General features: G+C 33.9%; 5 protein-coding genes and 1 non-coding gene across 13 annotated transcripts; 4 read left to right on the top strand and 2 right to left on the bottom strand.

The window, feature by feature from the left end:
• Window positions 1-537: 537 nt before the first annotated feature.
• Window positions 538-3,408, top strand: LOC108198557 (uncharacterized). The gene is made up of 4 exons (XM_064082733.1): window positions 538-585; window positions 841-938; window positions 1,573-2,524; window positions 2,847-3,408. Exons 3-4 carry the CDS (start codon window positions 1,575-1,577, stop codon window positions 3,181-3,183), a joined length of 1,287 nt encoding a protein of 428 aa, XP_063938803.1. The 5' UTR covers window positions 538-585; window positions 841-938; window positions 1,573-1,574; the 3' UTR covers window positions 3,184-3,408.
• A 1,159-nt stretch (window positions 3,409-4,567) lies between these two features.
• Window positions 4,568-4,639, bottom strand: TRNAT-CGU (transfer RNA threonine (anticodon CGU)). Its single transcript has one exon. It is a non-coding gene; the product is annotated as a tRNA-Thr (tRNA).
• Window positions 4,640-4,700: 61 nt separating this feature from the next.
• LOC108199924 (uncharacterized) lies at window positions 4,701-11,335 on the top strand. Of its 5 annotated transcripts, none has more exons than XR_010286403.1 (14): window positions 4,701-4,853; window positions 4,970-5,222; window positions 6,056-6,249; window positions 6,350-6,485; window positions 6,744-7,016; window positions 7,137-7,237; window positions 7,475-7,610; window positions 7,700-7,805; window positions 8,026-8,119; window positions 8,244-8,440; window positions 8,719-8,818; window positions 8,946-9,057; window positions 10,642-10,698; window positions 10,987-11,069. XR_010286403.1 is itself a non-coding variant. In XM_017367948.2 (14 exons), the coding sequence occupies exons 1-14, from the start codon at window positions 4,758-4,760 to the stop codon at window positions 11,083-11,085; spliced, it is 1,938 nt and encodes a 645-aa protein (XP_017223437.1). In that variant the 5' UTR covers window positions 4,701-4,757; the 3' UTR covers window positions 11,086-11,335. The 5 variants fall into 5 exon arrangements, 3 of the variants coding, with proteins under 3 accessions (XP_017223437.1, XP_063939164.1, XP_063939165.1); XM_017367948.2 differs by having other exon boundaries at window positions 7,496-7,610; window positions 8,941-9,057; window positions 10,987-11,335; XM_064083094.1 differs by having other exon boundaries at window positions 8,941-9,057; window positions 10,987-11,223.
• Window positions 11,336-11,962: 627 nt separating this feature from the next.
• LOC108199926 (putative methylesterase 11, chloroplastic) lies at window positions 11,963-13,891 on the top strand. Of its 2 annotated transcripts, none has more exons than XM_064083096.1 (5): window positions 11,963-12,492; window positions 12,589-12,825; window positions 13,014-13,157; window positions 13,242-13,370; window positions 13,472-13,891. In XM_064083096.1, exons 1-5 carry the CDS (start codon window positions 12,103-12,105, stop codon window positions 13,763-13,765), a joined length of 1,194 nt encoding a protein of 397 aa, XP_063939166.1. In that variant the 5' UTR covers window positions 11,963-12,102; the 3' UTR covers window positions 13,766-13,891. The 2 variants fall into 2 exon arrangements, with proteins under 2 accessions (XP_063939166.1, XP_017223438.1); XM_017367949.2 differs by having other exon boundaries at window positions 11,965-12,489.
• A 586-nt stretch (window positions 13,892-14,477) lies between these two features.
• Window positions 14,478-16,348, top strand: LOC108197521 (protein SPIRAL1-like 2). 2 transcript variants are annotated; one of them, XM_017365167.2, is made up of 3 exons: window positions 14,478-14,613; window positions 15,501-15,809; window positions 16,061-16,348. In XM_017365167.2, the coding sequence occupies exons 2-3, from the start codon at window positions 15,540-15,542 to the stop codon at window positions 16,139-16,141; spliced, it is 351 nt and encodes a 116-aa protein (XP_017220656.1). In that variant the 5' UTR covers window positions 14,478-14,613; window positions 15,501-15,539; the 3' UTR covers window positions 16,142-16,348. The 2 variants fall into 2 exon arrangements, with proteins under 2 accessions (XP_017220656.1, XP_017220657.1); XM_017365168.2 differs by having other exon boundaries at window positions 14,483-14,613; window positions 15,505-15,809.
• A 216-nt stretch (window positions 16,349-16,564) lies between these two features.
• On the bottom strand, window positions 16,565-18,795 carry LOC108198688 (ubiquinone biosynthesis protein COQ4 homolog, mitochondrial). 2 transcript variants are annotated; one of them, XM_017366466.2, is made up of 3 exons: window positions 18,658-18,795; window positions 17,632-17,842; window positions 16,567-17,215 (listed from the first exon to the last, which is right to left on the bottom strand). In XM_017366466.2, the coding sequence occupies exons 2-3, from the start codon at window positions 17,812-17,814 to the stop codon at window positions 16,721-16,723; spliced, it is 678 nt and encodes a 225-aa protein (XP_017221955.1). In that variant the 5' UTR covers window positions 17,815-17,842; window positions 18,658-18,795; the 3' UTR covers window positions 16,567-16,720. The 2 variants fall into 2 exon arrangements, with proteins under 2 accessions (XP_063939343.1, XP_017221955.1); XM_064083273.1 differs by lacking the exon at window positions 18,658-18,795 and having other exon boundaries at window positions 16,565-17,215.
• Window positions 18,796-19,428: the final 633 nt, after the last annotated feature.

The raw sequence follows: 19,428 nt of genomic DNA, 5'->3' as shown, positions 1-19,428 counted from the left end.
TTAAAATCTGCATGTATTCAGATATTGATGGATTTTTTTTTTTTGGGATTTCATAAATTGATAATCTTATGGGAATGTTCAGTGTAATTTATATTTTTGAAAAACTACGAAAATTCACAGGAGTTTGAAATATTGTACTTAAATCCAAAAACTCTACATCAACTTTGTCAAATTTTATTTAGCATCATAATATCAAAAAAAGATACAATCTTTTAAAATTCATAGATCATATATAATCTATTAGAATCTCAATTGAATACACCCTCTTTGGTGTGAAAGTATTCACTTGTTCATACTATTGATATATGATTTGGCTCTCCCCGCAAACTAATTTTTTTTTATATCAAACATAACAAACATGTACTCTCTTCAAAATTGACAAACAAGCAGTTAAACAAAAAAGTGGTGCAAAACAGAGATAGAAACTATTTATGAAAGCTAAAAATTGCATATCCATCCTAAAATATCGGTATGCCTTTCACAAAATTCATATCACTTGATTTTCAATCTCTTTCAAAATCAAAACTTTTTCCCTTCATTCACTTTATATTTTGATCTTGATTGTTGATATTTTGGTCCAAATAGGTGAGAAGTTTTAAGAAATATCAAAAATACAAATAGAATATCAAGAAACTGCATTACGAATCATACTATCAAAACAAAGTACATGGATTGCACCTAGCCATTGGTGTATATCTAGGATAAACTCTTTATTGATGTTTATTTGTTCATGATGTTTCTATATATTTTATTTTATTATATTGATATGATAGGTCAGAAACTAGAATTAACATGCATGTGTGTATTTCATGTAATGAATTTTGTGCATGCAATGTGTAGGTGCGGGGCGGTAAAAAGGTGGCCATTGGTTGCCGGTGCCGCTCCAAGACACTCTGAATTTTCTGTGCTTTGATCTTCGAAAAATATTTATATATCAGGTGAGAATTTTTGCATTATGTTGCAATTCATATTTTGCATTATTGATGATTTTTGGTTTTGTGATTGTGTCATTTATATATGAAACGAATGATAAAAAAATAACTGGATGATGCAACCTAGTCAAGATTTCTCATTGCTATACTAGCATAAGCATCTTCATGTTGGAAGCTAGTTATTTTCGTTAAATATACGAATCTTAGAAATATTAAAAGAATTTATACTTATAAGTCTGATTTTGAAGATAGATGATAGAATTATTAGCTAGTGACCTACAACTACACACTGATGTGAGGTTAAAGGTGTTGTACAACCTAACATGTATCTATCAATCATTGAGCTGATGAAAATTTTGGGTTGATTGAATTTCTTTGGTCATCAGTGTGAGCTTATATATTTTTAAAAATTTTATTCAGTTGAAGTTTAAATATTTTTCTCTGTAAAAAATATCAATACAACACTACATTTTAACTTTTTGTGTTTCGTAGTTAAGTAATTTAAGGAATTATATGTACAATTTACCGCATCAGCATGAATGCATCATATTAGTCTATGACTTCTATTTATATGTGTGTGCAAGAGATTGCAAATTAGATATAATTTATTCATTTGTCATTATGTTCTAATCTATTTCAGTTATGGCATCCAAACATGGAAGCCCAATCAAGAATGAAACCAATTCTGTTAATGAAGATGATGTATTTTCTCCTTTGATTTCAATTGAAGATTCTGACCATGAAAGTGAAATTGAAGTTGGCGTAGATATTTCAATGGATGAAAATTCACCATGCTCATCCAAAAATACACGAGACTCAGCTAAGAATTCAAGATCTTCTCATCATACTTCCCCATCCTCATCGGAATCTTCTTCAAATCTTTTTCAAATGGACACGAAGATGTTTAATGAAACCAGCACAATCCCTGATGACTCTCCTAAATCTGAAGGGGATTGTCAATCACCTAACAAAAAGGAAATAAGTGATAGAATAAGTGACATATCTTCTAAATCTCAGGAGTTTGACAATGCATCCCCAATTGATAACAACTCACTAGTTTCTCATCCTCCTGATAAACTTACTTCGCAAACGATGTCGGAAGTTCAATTACCTCCTAGGCAAGTTATGGAAAGACATGCAGATTATGATCCTAATAGAATACCTGCTTCTGTTTTTGGTAATAGACCCTCGTCAGCAATGGAGTGGAGTGTTACTTCTAATGATTCACTATTTAGTCTTAATTTCGGGAGCAACAGTTTTTCCAGGGATCAATTTCTCATGAGTGGAGAAATGTTTGATGAAGATAATAGAAAATCAGGAGAATTATACGATTCCGGAGAGTTGAATAAGCCCGGTGAGGCAAATAGATCTGGGTTGCCTCCTTTATCTCCGATAGGAAAGCTGCGTAAAATAAGAACTATGGATGCAGACAAAAAAATCATAGATGTGGACAAGAAGCCTTCAATGGACGAAGACATTAATGATCATTTTGAGAAAAGAAAGTGTGAACTAGATGGGAACGGAAATTCCTCTATGACCAATCGCCCATCTGATGCAAGTGCAACTAGCTCTCAATCATTTGCCTTTCCAATGTAAGTTTCATTCTCTTTTTAGACTTAAAGCACACTAAAAAGTATCTCATTAAATTATTCCATGTTTCATATGTGTGCATGATATTTTTGACATTACTTACTTTTTATTCATATTAAACATCCAAGTATGTTGCATAAATTCATGGAGCCATTTTGATACTATTACAAATGTGACACTTTGGTCCTCTCCAAGTTGATCGTGATGCGGGCAACTTAGTGTGCTAAGGCAATATTTTTTTTAGCATCACAAGCATGTTTTTATTGTATTGATATTTTTTTTTAAAACAATCAAGTCTTACAATAAATATTTCATGTACCACAGATTGGTAGATACTTCGAAATATACTTCTATGAAAGGATCAATTCCACGAAAGCAGGATCCAAAACTAGATGTATATAGCGAGAATCCCCAAATGAAGATACACAAGAAGAAATCTTCTAGTCATTGGCAATGGTGTTGCTGTTGTTGTTATTGTTGTTCACAACCTAAATGCTCATGTTTTTCATCTCAACATTGTTGGTGCTGGAAATGGTTTAAAAAGTGGTGTTGTTGTTGCTGTTGTTGTGATCATTCTTCCTCACCTAAGTTCTCAAGTCCACGACATAATCATTCTTGGAGCTGGAAGTCGTTTAAGAAATGGTGTTGTTGCTGCTGCTAGTGTTGTGGATAGGATTTTTTTCATCAACTTTTTTGCCAATGCTGCAACACCGTCTTTCTTTAGGAAATGCTTTGATTTGTACCCAGAAGATGAGTTTTTACAAAGCACTTTGTTCATAGTTCTCTTATCTTTACTTTTTGATATTTATAAATAGAAATAGGTTTAGATATTGTACCATTCTTCTGATATTTGTCAGTGATATATAATATTATTTTGCTAATTGACAATTAGTGTTTATTTACTTGAACTATATGTATTATCTTATTCAAATAAAAAATTAATGAATTTGTTAAAAAAATGTTCTCGATTTAGATCACAATAAGATTAGGTACATTGATAAAGTGGTTACAACATTGACAAATGCAAAATAATTAGTTTATTTATAAAATTCGTTGGTGGGGTATGTAATATAAAATTCGTGAATGACTAATCCATCCTATTATTAATATTCTAGTAGTTTACAATGATAAACTAACAGATGTCTTATTGTTCTCGCCTTTACGTAATTGAAATAGATCTTACACTAATGACAGTCTTTATCCAAATTATTTTGCTTTCCTAGTTATTAATATAGTCTTTTTTTTAATTATTTCATTTTTTAATTTATAAATTTAAATTACCAAACACTTAATTGACTTATAAGTAAAAGTTACTCAAATACTTTCTTTTTATAAATAAGTTACTCAAATACTTTTAATAACTTAGAACTCAAGTTCAATTATCACTTATAATCCACTTTTTTACTTTAAGTGATAATTCACTTCTTTTAAACAAGTCAATGGCCCTATATCTCTAATATTATATTTAAAATAAACATAAACATATGTATGTATTTACTTTTACATATAATTAACAATTATAAGCGTAAGTGTGAGTCACGAAAGAAAGATAAGTATCGATATAGGAAATAAATACAATTTAAATTTACAAAAATGATATAGATGTAGAATATAAATATAATTTAATTATTATAGGAGGATATCATATATTAAAAATAATATATTATCTCATTAATAAATTTAAAAATAATAAAATTTTAGTATGAGCGAACACTGAATTCATGACATACAATCACAGAGATAAACATGAGATTAAACAAATATGTGAGATGATTTTAACATTTAACAAAATAATAAATTAATTTATTTTTTGTTAATAAATTTTTTAAGTAGGTTTACTTTCATAAATTCATGACATACAATCACAGAGATAAACATGAGATTAAACAAATATGTGAGATGATTTTAACATTTAACAAAATAATAAATTAATTTATTTTTTGTTAATAAATTTTTTAAGTAGGTTTACTTTCATATAATCATATATTTCATATATACCGCAGCTTTCAAGAACAAAAAAGGCAAGCCAACCCCTGACAACTAAAAGCCCCCGGCGAGGATCGAACTCGCGACCTTTCGCTTACGAAGCGAACGCACTACCACTATGCTACGGAGGCATGCTGCTATATGGCCTCATTTCAGAAATAGATAACCGGTAATATACTAAAAACCCTCTAAATAAAATTCACTAAAACCCTAGTTAATCAGCTCAAATCACACCAAGAATTCAAGAAAATGTGTGGAATTGCTCTGTTCATCTCTGGTATACGCATTGATTCTCCATACAGACAACCCCATCTCACCAAATTTCTTGAAACCCCTTCGAATCAGGTGAAAATTGTATTTAATTATATGTATTTACATGTGAATTTATGTGTTTTTTTTGATATATTGCAATGTTTTTGTGATTATTTGTGTTGATATGTGAAAATATGATCTGGGTCCAGGTGGATATTGATGTAGAGGGTATAAAAGCAGCTCTTAGGAGAAGGGGTCCTGATAGTTTAGGAATCAAGAATGTATTTTTATGGTTGGATGATCAAAGGGTTGTTTCGGAGAGCGATGAGTTAGTGAAAAGGGGTTCGGGTTTGGGTTCTTGCGGGAAATTGGAGTTTATTGGTGCTACATTGCAGTTGAGAGGGAGTAGACCGGTTAGTCAGCCCTTGGTTGATTCGTTCGGGAATGTTCTTGTTTATAATGGTATGGTCTATCTCATTTTTGGATGTTGGTTGTGCCTTAGTTGAGTTTATTGTGTATAGCTTGTTTAATGTTTCGATCTTTTTGATTTTATGGTGTCACACTTTGGAATGCAAGTTTGCGAGTGTGGCACGATCAGACTATCCAGTCATTTATGACCCTCTTTAAAACTTGACACTAAAAAACTGTAAAACTTGCAAGGTGGAAGCTTTATTTTAGATAATTAACCAACTAATGAAATGTAGTCATCAATATGTCTTGAAATAATGCACGAGGCATATATCGTATATTTGTACAATTGAACGCACTATTACATAATTTATAGATGTGTTCGTCCTTATAGCCTCTTATTTAGTGCATAACTTCAATCCAACATAAGTTATCCTGATGTAAAAAAGTAGCAACCGGCCTCCCATTAGTGTAGTTAATTTTGCATGCTCAGCTGTAGAAGTGTTACTTTAGTTCCCCCAGTGAAAAGTGAACACACCTATTGTTGTTAATTGAATTTATATAATATCAAAAGGTATAATGTTAAAAATTATAATCTTATACAAGCTAATTAACAAATATAAACCTAGTAAATTATTTCAGCTGAAACTAATATGCAAAAATGGGTATAGCAAAAAAAATGCAAAAAATGGGAATATACAAAAGGCTCAAAGCACTAAATAATATTTTGTCATGTGCATTAAGTCGTTGCTTATAAATTATTCAGTTTGTAAAACTTGGTTATTTAGCGTCTAGTTTTACAGAATATTTTATGAGAATGGAAAAGGGAGTAGCTGCATTTCTTTTGCCAATAACTCTTACCATTTTGAAACAATCTATTTGCACAGGTGAAATCTTTGGTGGAGTTCAGGTTAGTATGGATAGCAACGATGCAGAAGTTCTTATGGAATCACTAGGAAAATGCTGCTCTTGTGAATCTCACAATCATGCAAAAGAGTGTTCCTCTAGTGGAGAAGGGTTGAATTCTGTTCCAGAACTCCTTTCAGAAATTAAGGGCCCATGGGCATTAATTTATTGGCAGGTAACTTTGATTGGTAAGTTTTTGCATGCAATCTTTTAACCAATGGAGTCTCTGTAGTTTCATATATTTTCTTCAAGTTTTATTGCCTTTTCATCTGCAGGAAAGTTCAAAGACCATTTGGTTTGGGAAGGATGCATTTGGAAGACGTAGCCTGCTCGTTCACTGGCCAAATTCAGTGGATTCTAGGCTTCTATTATCTTCTGTATCTTCAGTTTCTTCCATCTGTAAGAGTTCGGGTATGTCCTGCTATTTTGGCATCAGTGTACCAGAGCAGGAACTATTGCATTGTTTTTTTGTTTGAACTTTCGACTTCCAAGTTATAATAATATGTTTCCTGTTTTTCCCAATCCTTCAGCCCAAGCTTGCTAATTATGACGCGATTATTTTTTCTTTTGTTGAAGATGACAAGATCTCCTCATGCATAAGAGACTATATTGATTCTTCAGTTTATAGTTGAAACAGAGTTCTGACAGAAGTTCTTTATTTACTCACAGATTCTAATCATAGTGAAATCACTGAATTAAGTTTTTGGGAAGAGCTTCCATGTGGAGTGTACAGTCTATCCATTCAGGCTTTGGATACGGATAAACATCTGGTCAGTCAAGTTAGAAATCATGACTGGACCACAGTCATGCTACAAGAACTGATCAAGTGGGAGAGATCTTCTGTGGCACCTGTAACTGAGCAAATAAATTTCAGCGCCCTTAACATTCAAAGCAGTCAGGATATGCCGTCAGCCTGTTTGGTGAACATGCCTGTGGAAATAGGTAAATATCATACTGTGACTGTATTCTGTTCTGCTATACTGATATCTAGCAGTGTTTAGTATTGTATTCTAAGAGTCAAATTTGCATGTTCACTACAAAAATATTGTTTGATATTTGTAGGGAACATGCAGGCCCTAGAGTCCTCATCATCTGCTGTTGCTGTGCTGGATGCGTTGAGAAAATCAGTTATGAGACGCACCGTCTTGAATCATATATGTCAGGTTTGAGACTTAAAAATATTGGTCCAATGTCTGTATTGTACGTAGTGCATATATCTAGTAGTCTTACTTTATACTTGCAGTGATCTGTGTTTGAATTTGATGCTATTGATTATTGTTATTTTACAGAAATCCTAACATCTATGACGTGAAATGATAAATCTTCAGCAACCTCTTTATAAAAACTTGCATCTGTATTTTGTTGGTTGTAATTCAAATTCCTTTTTATTTTTTTTAAAGTTTCATGGCTTGGATCTACAGGCAGTACCTTGTGATTTTGAAGTAAAGGGTAATGCTCCAGTTGCAGTGCTTTTCTCGGGTGGATTAGATTCTATGATACTTGCAGCTATACTTAATGAGTGCCTAGATACTAAATGTAATTGGCTTTTCTCTGTTTTTTCCATTTTAGGAATGGAAGTGATTTATTTATTCCCATTTATATTGTTCTTCTATTGCTTTTGTTAGATGAAATTGATCTGCTTAATGTAAGCTTTGATGGCCAGTCTGCTCCTGATAGAATCTCCTCTAGGGACGGGTTAAAAGAACTTTGTAAGGTTGCGCCATTGAGAAGGTATTGTGGTTTTGCTCTGCTGAAGGAACTGGTCAACCTCAAATGAGCATACAACTTATAAGTGGAAATGTTTGGAAGTTATTTAAATCTTGACTTCAATATCCACCCAATATATTTGTATTTTACAATTCTAATAAGAGCTCCACCACCACCTATGAGGCACACTTCATATTTCAGTTGCCTCTCACTTTCTAACAAGGTTGAATCTGCAAGGTTGCAGATGGAAGCTAGTCGAGATTGATGCTAAATTGTCGAGCTTAACCTCAGAGATAAAGCATGTTATGTCACTTATAAAACCTGCTGACACCTACATGGTACCGTCTTAATTTACAAGCAATTAATATGTTCCTGCTTAAAAAATAGCTTCCTAAGAAGGTTATCAATAGTAGATTCTGTGGCTCATGTGTATGAGATATTTGGCTGACCTTATTGTTTCAGGACCTTAATATCGGTATAGCATTGTGGTTGGCAGCTGGTGGTAATGGTCGGGTGGATGAGTTTATTGGACTTGATAATGATGTAGTGCATCATCATGTTAAGTACAAATCTGAGGCTAGGATCCTTCTAGTTGGTTCTGGTGCAGATGAACAGTGTGCTGGCTATGGGAGACATAAAACAAAGTATAGACTCGGCAGGTATGTTGTTTGTCACTACCAAAGATTAGATAATGATAACTAAACTTTTGATCTCATGCCTTTTGTATTTCTAGCATGTAATTGTAAGTTCCCTTTGTAGAGATTTAACAAGGGTTGTACCTTTTTCAACTGTAAATAAGAACATGTAGAACATTGTCTCCTTTGTTAACATTTTGTACCCACTCTTTTTTGTGTTATGCGTGCCATGTTTGGCTCACTGAGAATATATATCAATAAATTCCTGCTCTTTCTTGGTGGTTCCAAACACTTAATTTCAGCTGGCCCCGGCTACATGAAGAAATGAAACTAGACATGCAGAGAATTTGGAAGAGAAATTTGGGCAGAGATGATAGATGCATTTCCGATAATGGCAAGGAGGTATTTTGGAAAGAAAAAATAAATCAAAGAATGTGGTTTTGACTTTAACTTTTATCGTTTACCCCAAAATCTGTTTGTTGATGTACTTTTTGTGGTAATGGTCACCTTGTTGTTCTTATTAGGCCAGGTTTCCTTTTCTAGACGAGAATGTGATAAGAACTTTGCTTGATATTCCGCTATGGGAGATAGCTGACCTTGACCAACCTAGTGGAGTTGGTGATAAAAGAATCCTTAGAGAGGTGCGTGCCAGTCTTAAACCTTTTTGTCCATTTTCTCCTACTTGTTTGCTTATGAATACAAAGGCTAGCTTATATATCAGAACAAAGGACCTCATTAATAATTGGAGTTATGGATATATCTGCTTGTCTGACATAGTGAATGCAGTTGGGGAATTTTGTTTGCTTAATGTATGTGAACTTGTAAGCTTGAGTTGGAAGTTTTGTGTAAATTAGCTCTATTGTACCTGTATATGTGGAAGTTTAGTGTATCAATAGATATCAAGATTTGTGCATATTGCTTCTCTTTCTAGTCTTATATATTCAGTATGCAGCTTTAAAAAATTACTAACTAGTTCAATATACCAATCTAAAATAAACAACTAAATAAGAACCCTTCTGAAATTTCTTATAGAGTCATAGCTCACACCCATCTGTCAACGGTATCCGCTCCAATTAAGAGGAAGCCGCATATGGTTCTTTCATTGCTTTCTTTTACATTCCTTGTAGAATGGAAAATCATGATGCTACCAGTGTCTGCTGCGATTTGTACCACATTACTGTTGGTAATGCATAATAGTATATGAATATATGTGAACAAACACTTTGCATATATGTGTTGTAACGCTTTCTTCCATGAGTGTTAAATCAAGGTAGATTTGTACTTATATAGATGGCCTTTAGCCACTGGCAACCACGAAAAATGTAAGAAATAACAATACAGCATATCCAATTTATGTTAGTTGGTATAGTTCTCGTCTTTTTTACAAATTTTGCAAGTCCTTAGGCTATGTAGTCTTCCATGGGACTCTGTTATATTTCATAGTTCCAGGTGAATATGATATCCGTGTTTGGTGGATCACTATGTAACTCCTATTTACATAGTTCGGTAAAGCGAATTATTTCAGTTAAATAATTATTTAACTTGTGGTGACCATGGGGGAGCTAAGTAATAAAGTTCCTGCATTTTGGCGTACCTACAAGAACTTAGGAACTCCAAGTTACTTTTTCCAAGTTAAAATTGTTGAACCAAACATAAGTAATTTTTTTGAGTTACAAGGGAACTTGTAGTTACAACATGACGTTGCATGAAAACAAACGAGGCCATAGTCAGTGATTGTTTAGTGCATAAGGTTATTTAGGCCATGCTATTCAATAGTGATGATAATTACTAACTATTTTATAGATGAGCAGAAAATAGAGATGCAGTATGCAGAGTCCGCATGACAAGACTTGTCCTTCATTCTCTATTATCTAAACAAAGTTGGTTAGGTAGGACCATTTGCATTTCAACAAATATTGGTAAGAAAGTGCTAACAATAGTTAAATCTCGCTTTAGAGCGATGAATTGATAATAATCTCTTTCCAGACAGAACATTTGAAAATATCTGATGTATGTGTACATGATATAAAATATATGTGGGTTGGTATCACATTTTATAATACTGCCATAGAACATATAGTTCTTTTATTCCAGCCTGCTTAAAAGTGCATGAGAAACTTTTGAATAGTTTAATTGCTCCTTGTTTTGAGTTTTTAAATTTCAATAATATATTGATATTGGAGAATGCTGATTAAGCAACTTAAATTCATTTCATACTTGTGAAGGTCGCAAAATTGCTTGGCCTATATGAAGCAGCTGTTTTGCCTAAAAGAGCAATTCAGGTGTGCTATTTCTTTCTTGTATTTTATAATCCGTACATAACAACTAAAGATTCATATATGGTGTGCACTTGTTAATATTTAATGTTTTTTTTTGGGGGGTAGTGATATTTTATTGCATGACCAGTAGATTACTTCTTTTTTCTTTTAGCTGAGATGTAAAATGTGCCGCCATTGTATTATTATGTAGATAAAACCGAACTCATCTTCCCCTGGGAAATGGTTTTGTATTTCTGTTTCTGAATCTTTTTTTAGTATAATCTAAAGCTTATATCCTTGTTTCTTTTGTAGTTTGGCTCAAGAATTGCTAGGGAGTCAAATAGACAGAACTTTGGAAGTAATCGAGCAGCAAACCAAGCATCAGCGGGAAGTGCAGTTATTATTACTTAACTGACATCATCCAGCATTCTGGCCACATCAAGGCAGCTGAGTGGGTGTTCACTTGGTTGCTGGAAGTTGGAACTCATCGGTTTATCCCCGATATACATCAACCAAAATCAACCACAATGAAACAAGTAAAAAGATTATTATAAAGCAATAACTTCATTCAAATCGGATTAGAAGATGCATAATCTGTATCTTTATTTCGGCTTATAATTATACTAATCGAAGCACTTCAGATGTATCTTATTTGATTTAATTCTGCTGTGATAATCTGTAAAATAGCTTTGATTAGCAGTTACCAACACCAAACATCTCAAGTTTGATTTTGGATCATATATTTTCCTGTATTTTTTAAATCATATAAAGGCTATTTTGTTTTCTTCTGAAAAATAAATAGTGTAATATTTAACTGTAGTAATATTAGTATCCTAGCAAATTGACTCAAATTCTCAAACATTAAAACGGAAACGTATTGTTTAGCTTTAAACTCGATTACTACATGAATGATGAATCTTTCAAAGTCAACAATTGTCTGATAAGGCCGGCTAAATAATTTATCTTGTCGATATATCTGATTAAATTATATAACATGTGGATGTGGTCCATTTATTATTAATAAAAATAATACTACAGCACAAGAATCTCTTTCAGTTTGGTTTCTGTGTTTAGCATTCTCAATCTAATAGTATCATAATTTAATTTGAATAATCTATTCTTCAAGGTTGACTTCACCTTCATGGAGACCACTAATACAAAGCCAGCCAATTTTTCTCACCAACCTCAAAATTTTCAACTACGGCTTCTGTGTTTTATTGCCTTTAGTCTTGGCAACTTCTGAATGTGTTAGTATTGGCACAACAATAATAATTTTCCATTTTGTTAATCATCATTCGGATATTTTAAATTCGGGTTAAGTACCCCTCTGAGTTGACCGATTTTTAGAACACTGGTTGCTTCACAAAAACAGAGAAAGAAACTCATCTGTTAACATTTCTGAAGTGCTTTTCTTGCTGAAGCAGTGTTATGGGGAATTCTCTGACATGTTTTGCTCCGAAGGACCTGACAGAGAAGGGCTCGAAGGGCTCGAGATGGTCTCAGAGTCCTTTAAAGTTTATAGGCTCAAGTGTTCATAAGAAAGATACTACACCTAGACCATCTTCATCATCAGCTGCTGCAGTGAGAAAAGAGGTCATTGATGATGATCTTCTTAGACAACAGGCTGTTGCCGCGGTTTTGCTTCTTAAGCAGCATCAGCAACAGAATGGTTCTTCTGTGCCTCAATTTGATCGGTCTAGCTCTGTTCATTATCCTTTATCATCTTCAAAGAAACAGAACAAGTTGCCAAGAAGTTCGAGTTCAAGGCCAAGTTTAGCTTTGGATCTTAGTCATGCTCAGCTTCCTAAAAACCAGGTTGTTATATTTATGCTCAATTTGGATTCTTGGAATTGACCTAGTCGATTATATTAAGTACTTGGTGTCTTGAGCTAAACCTGTATGCTTAATTTGTAGGATTCGACGACTGAAGTTCTTGAAACCAAGCATTTTGTTCTGGTTCATGGAGGCGGATTTGGGGCTTGGTGCTGGTATAAGACTATGGCACTTCTGAGAGAAGCTGGATTTGACGTCGATGCTGTTGATTTGACAGGCTCTGGAATAGATTCCACAGACTCAAACAGCATTACAAGTTTTGCTCAATATGTGAAGCCTCTAGTTGATTTCATTGATAATCTCAGTGAAGGCCAAAAGGTTTTAAGTAAATTTCAATTAAACACTGGAATCTTTTAAGTGCATCCTCGAGTACTAAATTTTAAGTTCAGGGTCCATAGCATATATTAAATTGTCGAACATGGCTGATAAAGGATGAACTGCAGTCTGCTGGTTGAACTCTCTTCCAAAGAAGCTCGGCCTAACAAGTAACAATTGCATATCTGCAGGTAATATTGGTTGGACATGATTTTGGCGGAGCCTGTGTCTCGTATGTGATGGAAATGTTTCCTTTAAAGGTCTCGAAAGCCATTTATATTGCTGCAGCTATGCTAACTACTGGGAAAAGTACCCTTGCTACTTACCAAGAACAGGTTTATAATTTATTTCTTGATTAGTGATGCTGAGACAATAAACTTTTTGATTGCCTGACTGAATCTTTTTGTGTTATGATGCAGCCCTCTAGCGATGTAATGCAACAAGCTCGGAAGTTCATATATGCTAATGGGAAGGATCATCCTCCAACTTCAATTTCCCTGGACAAAACATTACTGACAGACTTGTTATATAATCAAAGTCCTTCTAAGGTATGGTTCCAGACACTTTTATCCGGTCCCTGTGAACTGCAATTCGCGATTTCTGTTTCTAAATAGCATAAAACTGAAATTCAGACATACTTCTATTGCAGGATGCTATATTAGCATCAATGTCAATGAGGCCAATGCCATTTGCACCAATTATGCAGAAGCTCGCGCTTTCTGAATCAAACTATGGTTCCATTCCGCGGTTTTACATAAAGACTGATGAAGATTTTGCAGTTCCTCCAACTCTGCAGGAATTCATGATCAACTCTAGCCCTCCTGAGAAGGTTTTTCAGATCAAAGGCTCTGATCATTCGCCTTTTCTCTCAAAGCCTCAGGCTCTTCATAGGATCTTAGTAGAAATAGCAAAGCTTCCATCCAAGGCAAATGTGTCCCAATAACATTGATCAATAGTCATTTTTTTTATTCATGAAAATGTGAGTGTATAGTTTGATCATTAATCCTCTCCTTGTTCTTGTAAAATTCACTAGAATTTTTAATAGTATTACAATGTCTTATAAATATTCTCTCCAAACCTATGAACAATCATTCATTATTCAGATGATTCAAATAATTGATGCTACTTATCTTTTTTTGTTCCTGATATTGAGTTCGATTCTCACTTACTCTGAAATTTATTAAAATGAGACGTGGCCATAAATTTTTGTTTCCGGGACTTTTCATCCTAGATTAATATAACTTGATTAGTATTATTGTGCAAAATTGATCATGATTAGTTGATTTGCTTTCATCATTAAAATGATTAGCACACAAGCTATCATATATTTGGAAAAAATAATCTGTGGAAACTAAACTTTCACCCAATTCTTAGACCCTTGTAGTCGTTGGATGAGTAACTAGCAACAAAGATTTATGATATTTTTAACACGTTGAGCGTTTTTTAACTACAAGATGGGTAAAGATAGGCAAGCTAAAAAAACTGTTAAGCAGATAAATAACTATTTTACTTATCCAACGGTTAGAAAATGCAAAATATATTAGAAAAATATTATAATTCTGACATCCAGATATTCATCGAAATATTAGAAAATGTATGTTGCATAAGAAGTAACCCGTATACGAGCACCGTTCTTTATTTATGAAAACTATAGAGAGAATATAAAAATGGACAAAATAGGAAATTTATTACAGCTGGACCCCGCCAGAAAAGCAGCCATAGAACTTATAAACCTCTCTCTCCCAGACAGAACTCAACTACTCAAATAGATCTGCTTACAACAAAGTAAAGGTAAGCAAACCCAGCTCTAGATCTCTGCTCTGTTGCATACATGTGTTATTAGATTCATGTATCTGTACTTACATTTGAACATTATGTAGGTATGCATTTTCTTGTTCATGTCTGAAAATTATAACTTTTTAGGCACCATGATGATAATTTATAGATGGGTGCTTGTAGTTATGCTAAAAATGCAATCTTTTTGACATTGTTTGTGCTTTTAATGTCTGTAATTACTGTTTCTTAGCTGTTGTGAATATGAGGTTATATATGTTTTTCTTGGGTGTTTCTGATGGTGGACCTGTTGAAATTGCACAAATTATACAATTTCTGGGTGGTTTTTTGATTTAATTGTGGGTGGTTCTTGCGAGGATTCGTTAATAGTCTAGTGGCATTTACAAGAGTTTTGAATTGAGGATCCGATGTAATTAAATTATGTAAACTGAGAATATGTACTCTACGAGAAATGGCAGACCTCTTAGTTTATAAGTTTTTATCTTGAGGCTGTTATGGCTAACTGATGCTATAATTGTAAGATCTAAACCATATCAACTGTAGTAACCAAGATCGTTATCTTAATCATCATTTGTCTACATTGGCCGATATGTAATGATGGAGATGCAACATTTTTCCTCTCTTGTTTTTACTGTTGTTTTAGTTGATTGTAATTACAGTGAAACAAATAATTTAACACATGTAAATGCAATGGAAAAAGTTTGTGGCGAAATGAGTCTATATTATGTACTCCTATCCAACTTGTATCTGCGATAACTTATTAGCCTTGGTCTCATGGATCTAATTCTATCGTGTCACCTATTGTTCATGGACTATCGACTCGGTTATGGATCTAATATCCTTTAATCCTATGCCTGCTTCTTTTTGTCGGTGTTATAATATAGGCAGTTTGGAGTTCCCTGTCTGGATTTAAGTCAGAAAATATGAATCGTGGTGGTAGTTGTGGTGGCGGTCAGAGCTCATTGGGATACTTGTTTGGAAGTGGAGAGGCGCCAAAGGCATCCAGTGAAAAGATAACGGCTACTCCAGAGGAGGTCCCGATCGAAACACCTGTGGTGAAACCTGATCCTCCTCCAGAACCAGTAGATATCACAAAGCAGATTCCTGCTGGTATAAACAGCGCTGCTTTAAACAGCACTGCTGCAAACAACTACTTTAGAGCAGATGGTCAGAACACGGGCAACTTCCTTACGGTGTGTTCCCACCTACAAATTTCTTCTATTCCTGATAGCAGCTAATATTCTTAAGTTCTCTTGTTTGCACAGAATGCTCTGGATGCCTATTAGTACATTTTTCACAGTTATTGATTTTAAATGATAAGGCCTGAACTTATATTAGGAAAAGGAGAAAAGAAAAGTGGTTTATGCACTTCTGGATCTTTGCATTTGCATACAGTATCAGCTGAAACGATTATGATTCATTGATGTGTGCTTTGATTGTGCAGGAGAGACCTTCAACCAAGGTGCATGCAGCCCCTGGCGGCGAATCTTCTCTGGATTACCTCTTTGGGGGAGTCGCGAAATAGTTTCTCCATTCTAGTCACTTGTGTAGTGCAATTTCAAAGTTTAAATAGCAAGCCAAGGATTTTTATCAGAATGGTGTGAATTGCCTAAAATGTTATGTGATGTAATACATGATTTTCCGACATAATCATCTCAATGTCTAAGATATACTGAAAGGTATATCACAAAGTTTGATGTTTTTGATTGTGTGATTTGATGTTTGATTTTAACATCTGTGTGCCCGTATCAGCGTGTTTGTAGAGTTTTAATGTTGAATTCATACCTGTTAAAGCAGTGTCACAGTTTTGGTGTTGAAAGTTGCCATTTGCAACTCAACAAAATTTCACAAGTGAACAAGTCCAGTCATATGTTCCACATGAAACTAAAGCCTGTTTGTCTCCGACTTTAAATCGGAACTTAAAGCTGTTTCTGACTTTAAACTCGAAAATGTCCGTGACTCAATTTTTTAGAAAAAAGTTAACCATAATTCATAATTTACCCATAAATCACTTTTTACTATTATTACATTTTTAATAATACATAAATCATTAATAAGTCAAAATTACAATTTTAAACTCAGCAAAACGGGTTTGGAGCAAAATTCATTTTTGGAGCTGAGGGGCAGGGATTATACCCCATCTCCTGCGAACTTCCTCTAAATCCTCATCAAAGTTCATCTCATAGTAGATGCACATCAGATCAGTGCTTTTCATACCAGCACGCAAGGCCCATGGGAAATACTGCTGATAGAACAATGATCTTTGTTTCTCACTGAATCTTGCTGTTCCTCCTACGACAGACATCAGGCACATAGGTAGCAGCATTTGCTCGAATTCAATCACCTTCAGTGCTGACTCCCCGATCAAATTGGTGGGGAGGCCAAACAGGGTGTGCCAAAAGTCATGCACCTCGCGTGCACGCATAGCAACATATGCTAATTCTTCTGTATCCAAGAACCGAACTGGTGGCCTGTCATCTGGGGAAAAGTTACGAGATCCCATAAAGCTTGCATATGCAGCACCAAATGTGTTTGGTGGTAGATCCCAGGCATGTCCCACTTTCTCAGAGATGACACGGGGACGCTCCAGTAACACTGCCTAGGAATGCCATGGAGATAATTCAGTTGTCTTGAAAAATTATGCAAACTAAAGGAATGCATCAGGACTCAACATGAATCAACAAGATTGCCTAAGATTACCTAATTGATTCAATTAATGCCAGACCAGTATTTTTAAATCACACTTGATCACGGCGAAATCATCTAATTTGAGGAAACATGCAAATTAAACAGACTAAATACAGAGATTAAGGTTGAAGGTTCTCAGCCACAAAGTAAAAGACTTGTACTTAAAGCTTCTGCAAATCAACGATAACAAACACATCTTCTATTTAGCTATTGCACTTCTGCTTAGCTAATATCATGAATTCATCTAATGTTAAGACTAACGTGAAATCATATAAATTTACAATTGTAGAAGCATTAACAATATTTAAAATTATGCAGAAGCCTTACCCTGCCCTCGGGACTTCTCTTCATCCTTTCAAGAACCCTTTCGAAAGCAGGCTTCCCAGTGGTCTCCCCTAAAGCAGCTATCAGATCTGCTCTTCGTGGGTCTAATAATGCTCCAACTGCCGAGCCAAGTGCAACAGCAGCCTGATGCAACCCATTTAGGCGGACATGAGGCCGGTTTATCATATGTGTGTTTCCTGCTCAACGCTAATATCTAACCAACAAAAACATGATAAACATGCTCAAACTTTTAGCACTAGCAACATCATAAAATGAATAGCATAACACAGTATATCAACAGTACTACAGCGGACAACCACTAAAAATTTACAACCTAAAAATATACAGAAACATAGGAACCTATTGATGAAAAATTAAATCTTTATGTAACTCAGATATTATCTAACGATTTCTTCACTTGTGTGCAACGGCACTTTTTCAAAACCTAAAGTTTTCATTAAAATCCTAATTTCAAGATTGCTATCATCTAAAACCTCTACCAAGTTGATTCACATTCCGCCAACACGAAGCCAGAGACATAATCTCCAGTCATGTAATGCAAGTCAGGATATAAATTCATCTCATACCAGCACCACACTTCACTGTAAAGAATCCACATTTCTGTTCATAATATAAGCAGATAAATTCTTCCAAACAGAACCCCTATCGCACTTCGTAAATCGATAAACCCCTTTAAACCTCTACAATCAATTCCACCCTACTTTCAGGCAATGATTATTTCCCCCTACTTACAAAAAATCAAGAAAACCTCACAAGAAGCCGTCTCTAGATGCATAAACCTTATTAATGGGCTGAATCACATTAATCCAATAAACAACAACTAATCTAACAAAAGAATTAATGTTGCATACAAACAAGTTGATTGCTGAAAATCAAACAGCTGAAGAACAATAAATTTAGAGATAATCAAGATTGTGCAAAATGGTTCAAGAGCAGCAAAAGTTTACATCTTTATAGTGCAGTGTATGTATATTTATTTATATTAATCTCAAGGTGTAAACAATATACCCTGTTGTTGAAAAGATGATTGAATTGATCACTGCTTTAATTCGTTCAGTGTATGGAATCGCTCTGCTCTATTCTCTGCTGACACCGATCTATGGTTCCAAAAGAATATTTTAGGTATGGATTTTAGGAATATTTGAAAAAAATTATATTTTGAATTTCTTTTATAAAATTACAGTCAAAATTTCATATAAACTTATAGCTGATTTAAGTTTCATCTCATAGTCAATTATTAATATGTTTAATCATTTTGTAATTAAATTATTTTCTTTTTTACGTAGGAATCCACGACCGTTGCCTTTCGAGTACCGGGTAAATCCACGGGCTCACGTAATAATCTGCACTAATTTTGTTCTCAGGATACATATCCCCTCTTTGACCATATGATTAAAATTAACTCAATATAATCCATAATTAACATCATCCATTTTTAGAAATGTATTCTCAAAATTGGAAAACAATATTTTATCAAAAATTCATATATTTTTGATATTATCAAAGTATACTAAATTTTAAATAAATTTAATTATACATCACCAAAAATTGAAATAAAAAACAAGAATACATTATTAGGGTTATTGTTATTTTATATTGTAACTTTCTTTATCATTTTGGTTGTTTAGATTATGTTAGTAGATATTACGATCCGAATCATGATTAATCAGAAATTTATTCAAAAAAATTAATAAATCAAATATTTTTAATCAAATTCGAATGTTACTAATAAATTTATATAATATTTATATTTATAAAATATTAATCTAAAGTTAATTT

This window comes from Daucus carota, chromosome 8, assembly GCF_001625215.2.
Source record: "Daucus carota subsp. sativus chromosome 8, DH1 v3.0, whole genome shotgun sequence".
Classification (NCBI taxonomy): domain Eukaryota; kingdom Viridiplantae; phylum Streptophyta; class Magnoliopsida; order Apiales; family Apiaceae; genus Daucus; species Daucus carota.
This window is presented reverse-complemented; position numbering and strand designations above follow the sequence as displayed.

Excerpts from the sequence above, each read along its gene's own strand:
- LOC108198557 (XM_064082733.1), top strand. The coding sequence starts at position 1,575 with ATGGCATCCAAACATGGAAGCCCAATCAAGAATGAAACCAATTCTGTT. Across the intron at positions 2,525-2,846 it reads CAATCATTTGCCTTTCCAAT|ATTGGTAGATACTTCGAAAT; the intron begins GTAAGTTTCATT and ends CATGTACCACAG.
- LOC108199926 (XM_064083096.1), top strand. The coding sequence starts at position 12,103 with ATGGGGAATTCTCTGACATGTTTTGCTCCGAAGGACCTGACAGAGAAG. Across the intron at positions 12,493-12,588 it reads AGCTTCCTAAAAACCAGGTT|GATTCGACGACTGAAGTTCT; the intron begins GTTATATTTATG and ends CTTAATTTGTAG. Across the intron at positions 13,371-13,471 it reads ATAATCAAAGTCCTTCTAAG|GATGCTATATTAGCATCAAT; the intron begins GTATGGTTCCAG and ends CTTCTATTGCAG.
- LOC108199924 (XM_064083094.1), top strand. The coding sequence starts at position 4,758 with ATGTGTGGAATTGCTCTGTTCATCTCTGGTATACGCATTGATTCTCCA. Across the intron at positions 7,806-8,025 it reads AAGGTTGCGCCATTGAGAAG|ATGGAAGCTAGTCGAGATTG; the intron begins GTATTGTGGTTT and ends GCAAGGTTGCAG. Across the intron at positions 10,699-10,986 it reads TGCCTAAAAGAGCAATTCAG|TTTGGCTCAAGAATTGCTAG; the intron begins GTGTGCTATTTC and ends TTTCTTTTGTAG.
- LOC108197521 (XM_017365167.2), top strand. The coding sequence starts at position 15,540 with ATGAATCGTGGTGGTAGTTGTGGTGGCGGTCAGAGCTCATTGGGATAC. Across the intron at positions 15,810-16,060 it reads ACACGGGCAACTTCCTTACG|GAGAGACCTTCAACCAAGGT; the intron begins GTGTGTTCCCAC and ends TTGATTGTGCAG.
- LOC108198688 (XM_017366466.2), bottom strand. The coding sequence starts at position 17,814 with ATGATAAACCGGCCTCATGTCCGCCTAAATGGGTTGCATCAGGCTGCT. Across the intron at positions 17,216-17,631 it reads AGAGAAGTCCCGAGGGCAGG|GCAGTGTTACTGGAGCGTCC; the intron begins GTAAGGCTTCTG and ends TGGCATTCCTAG.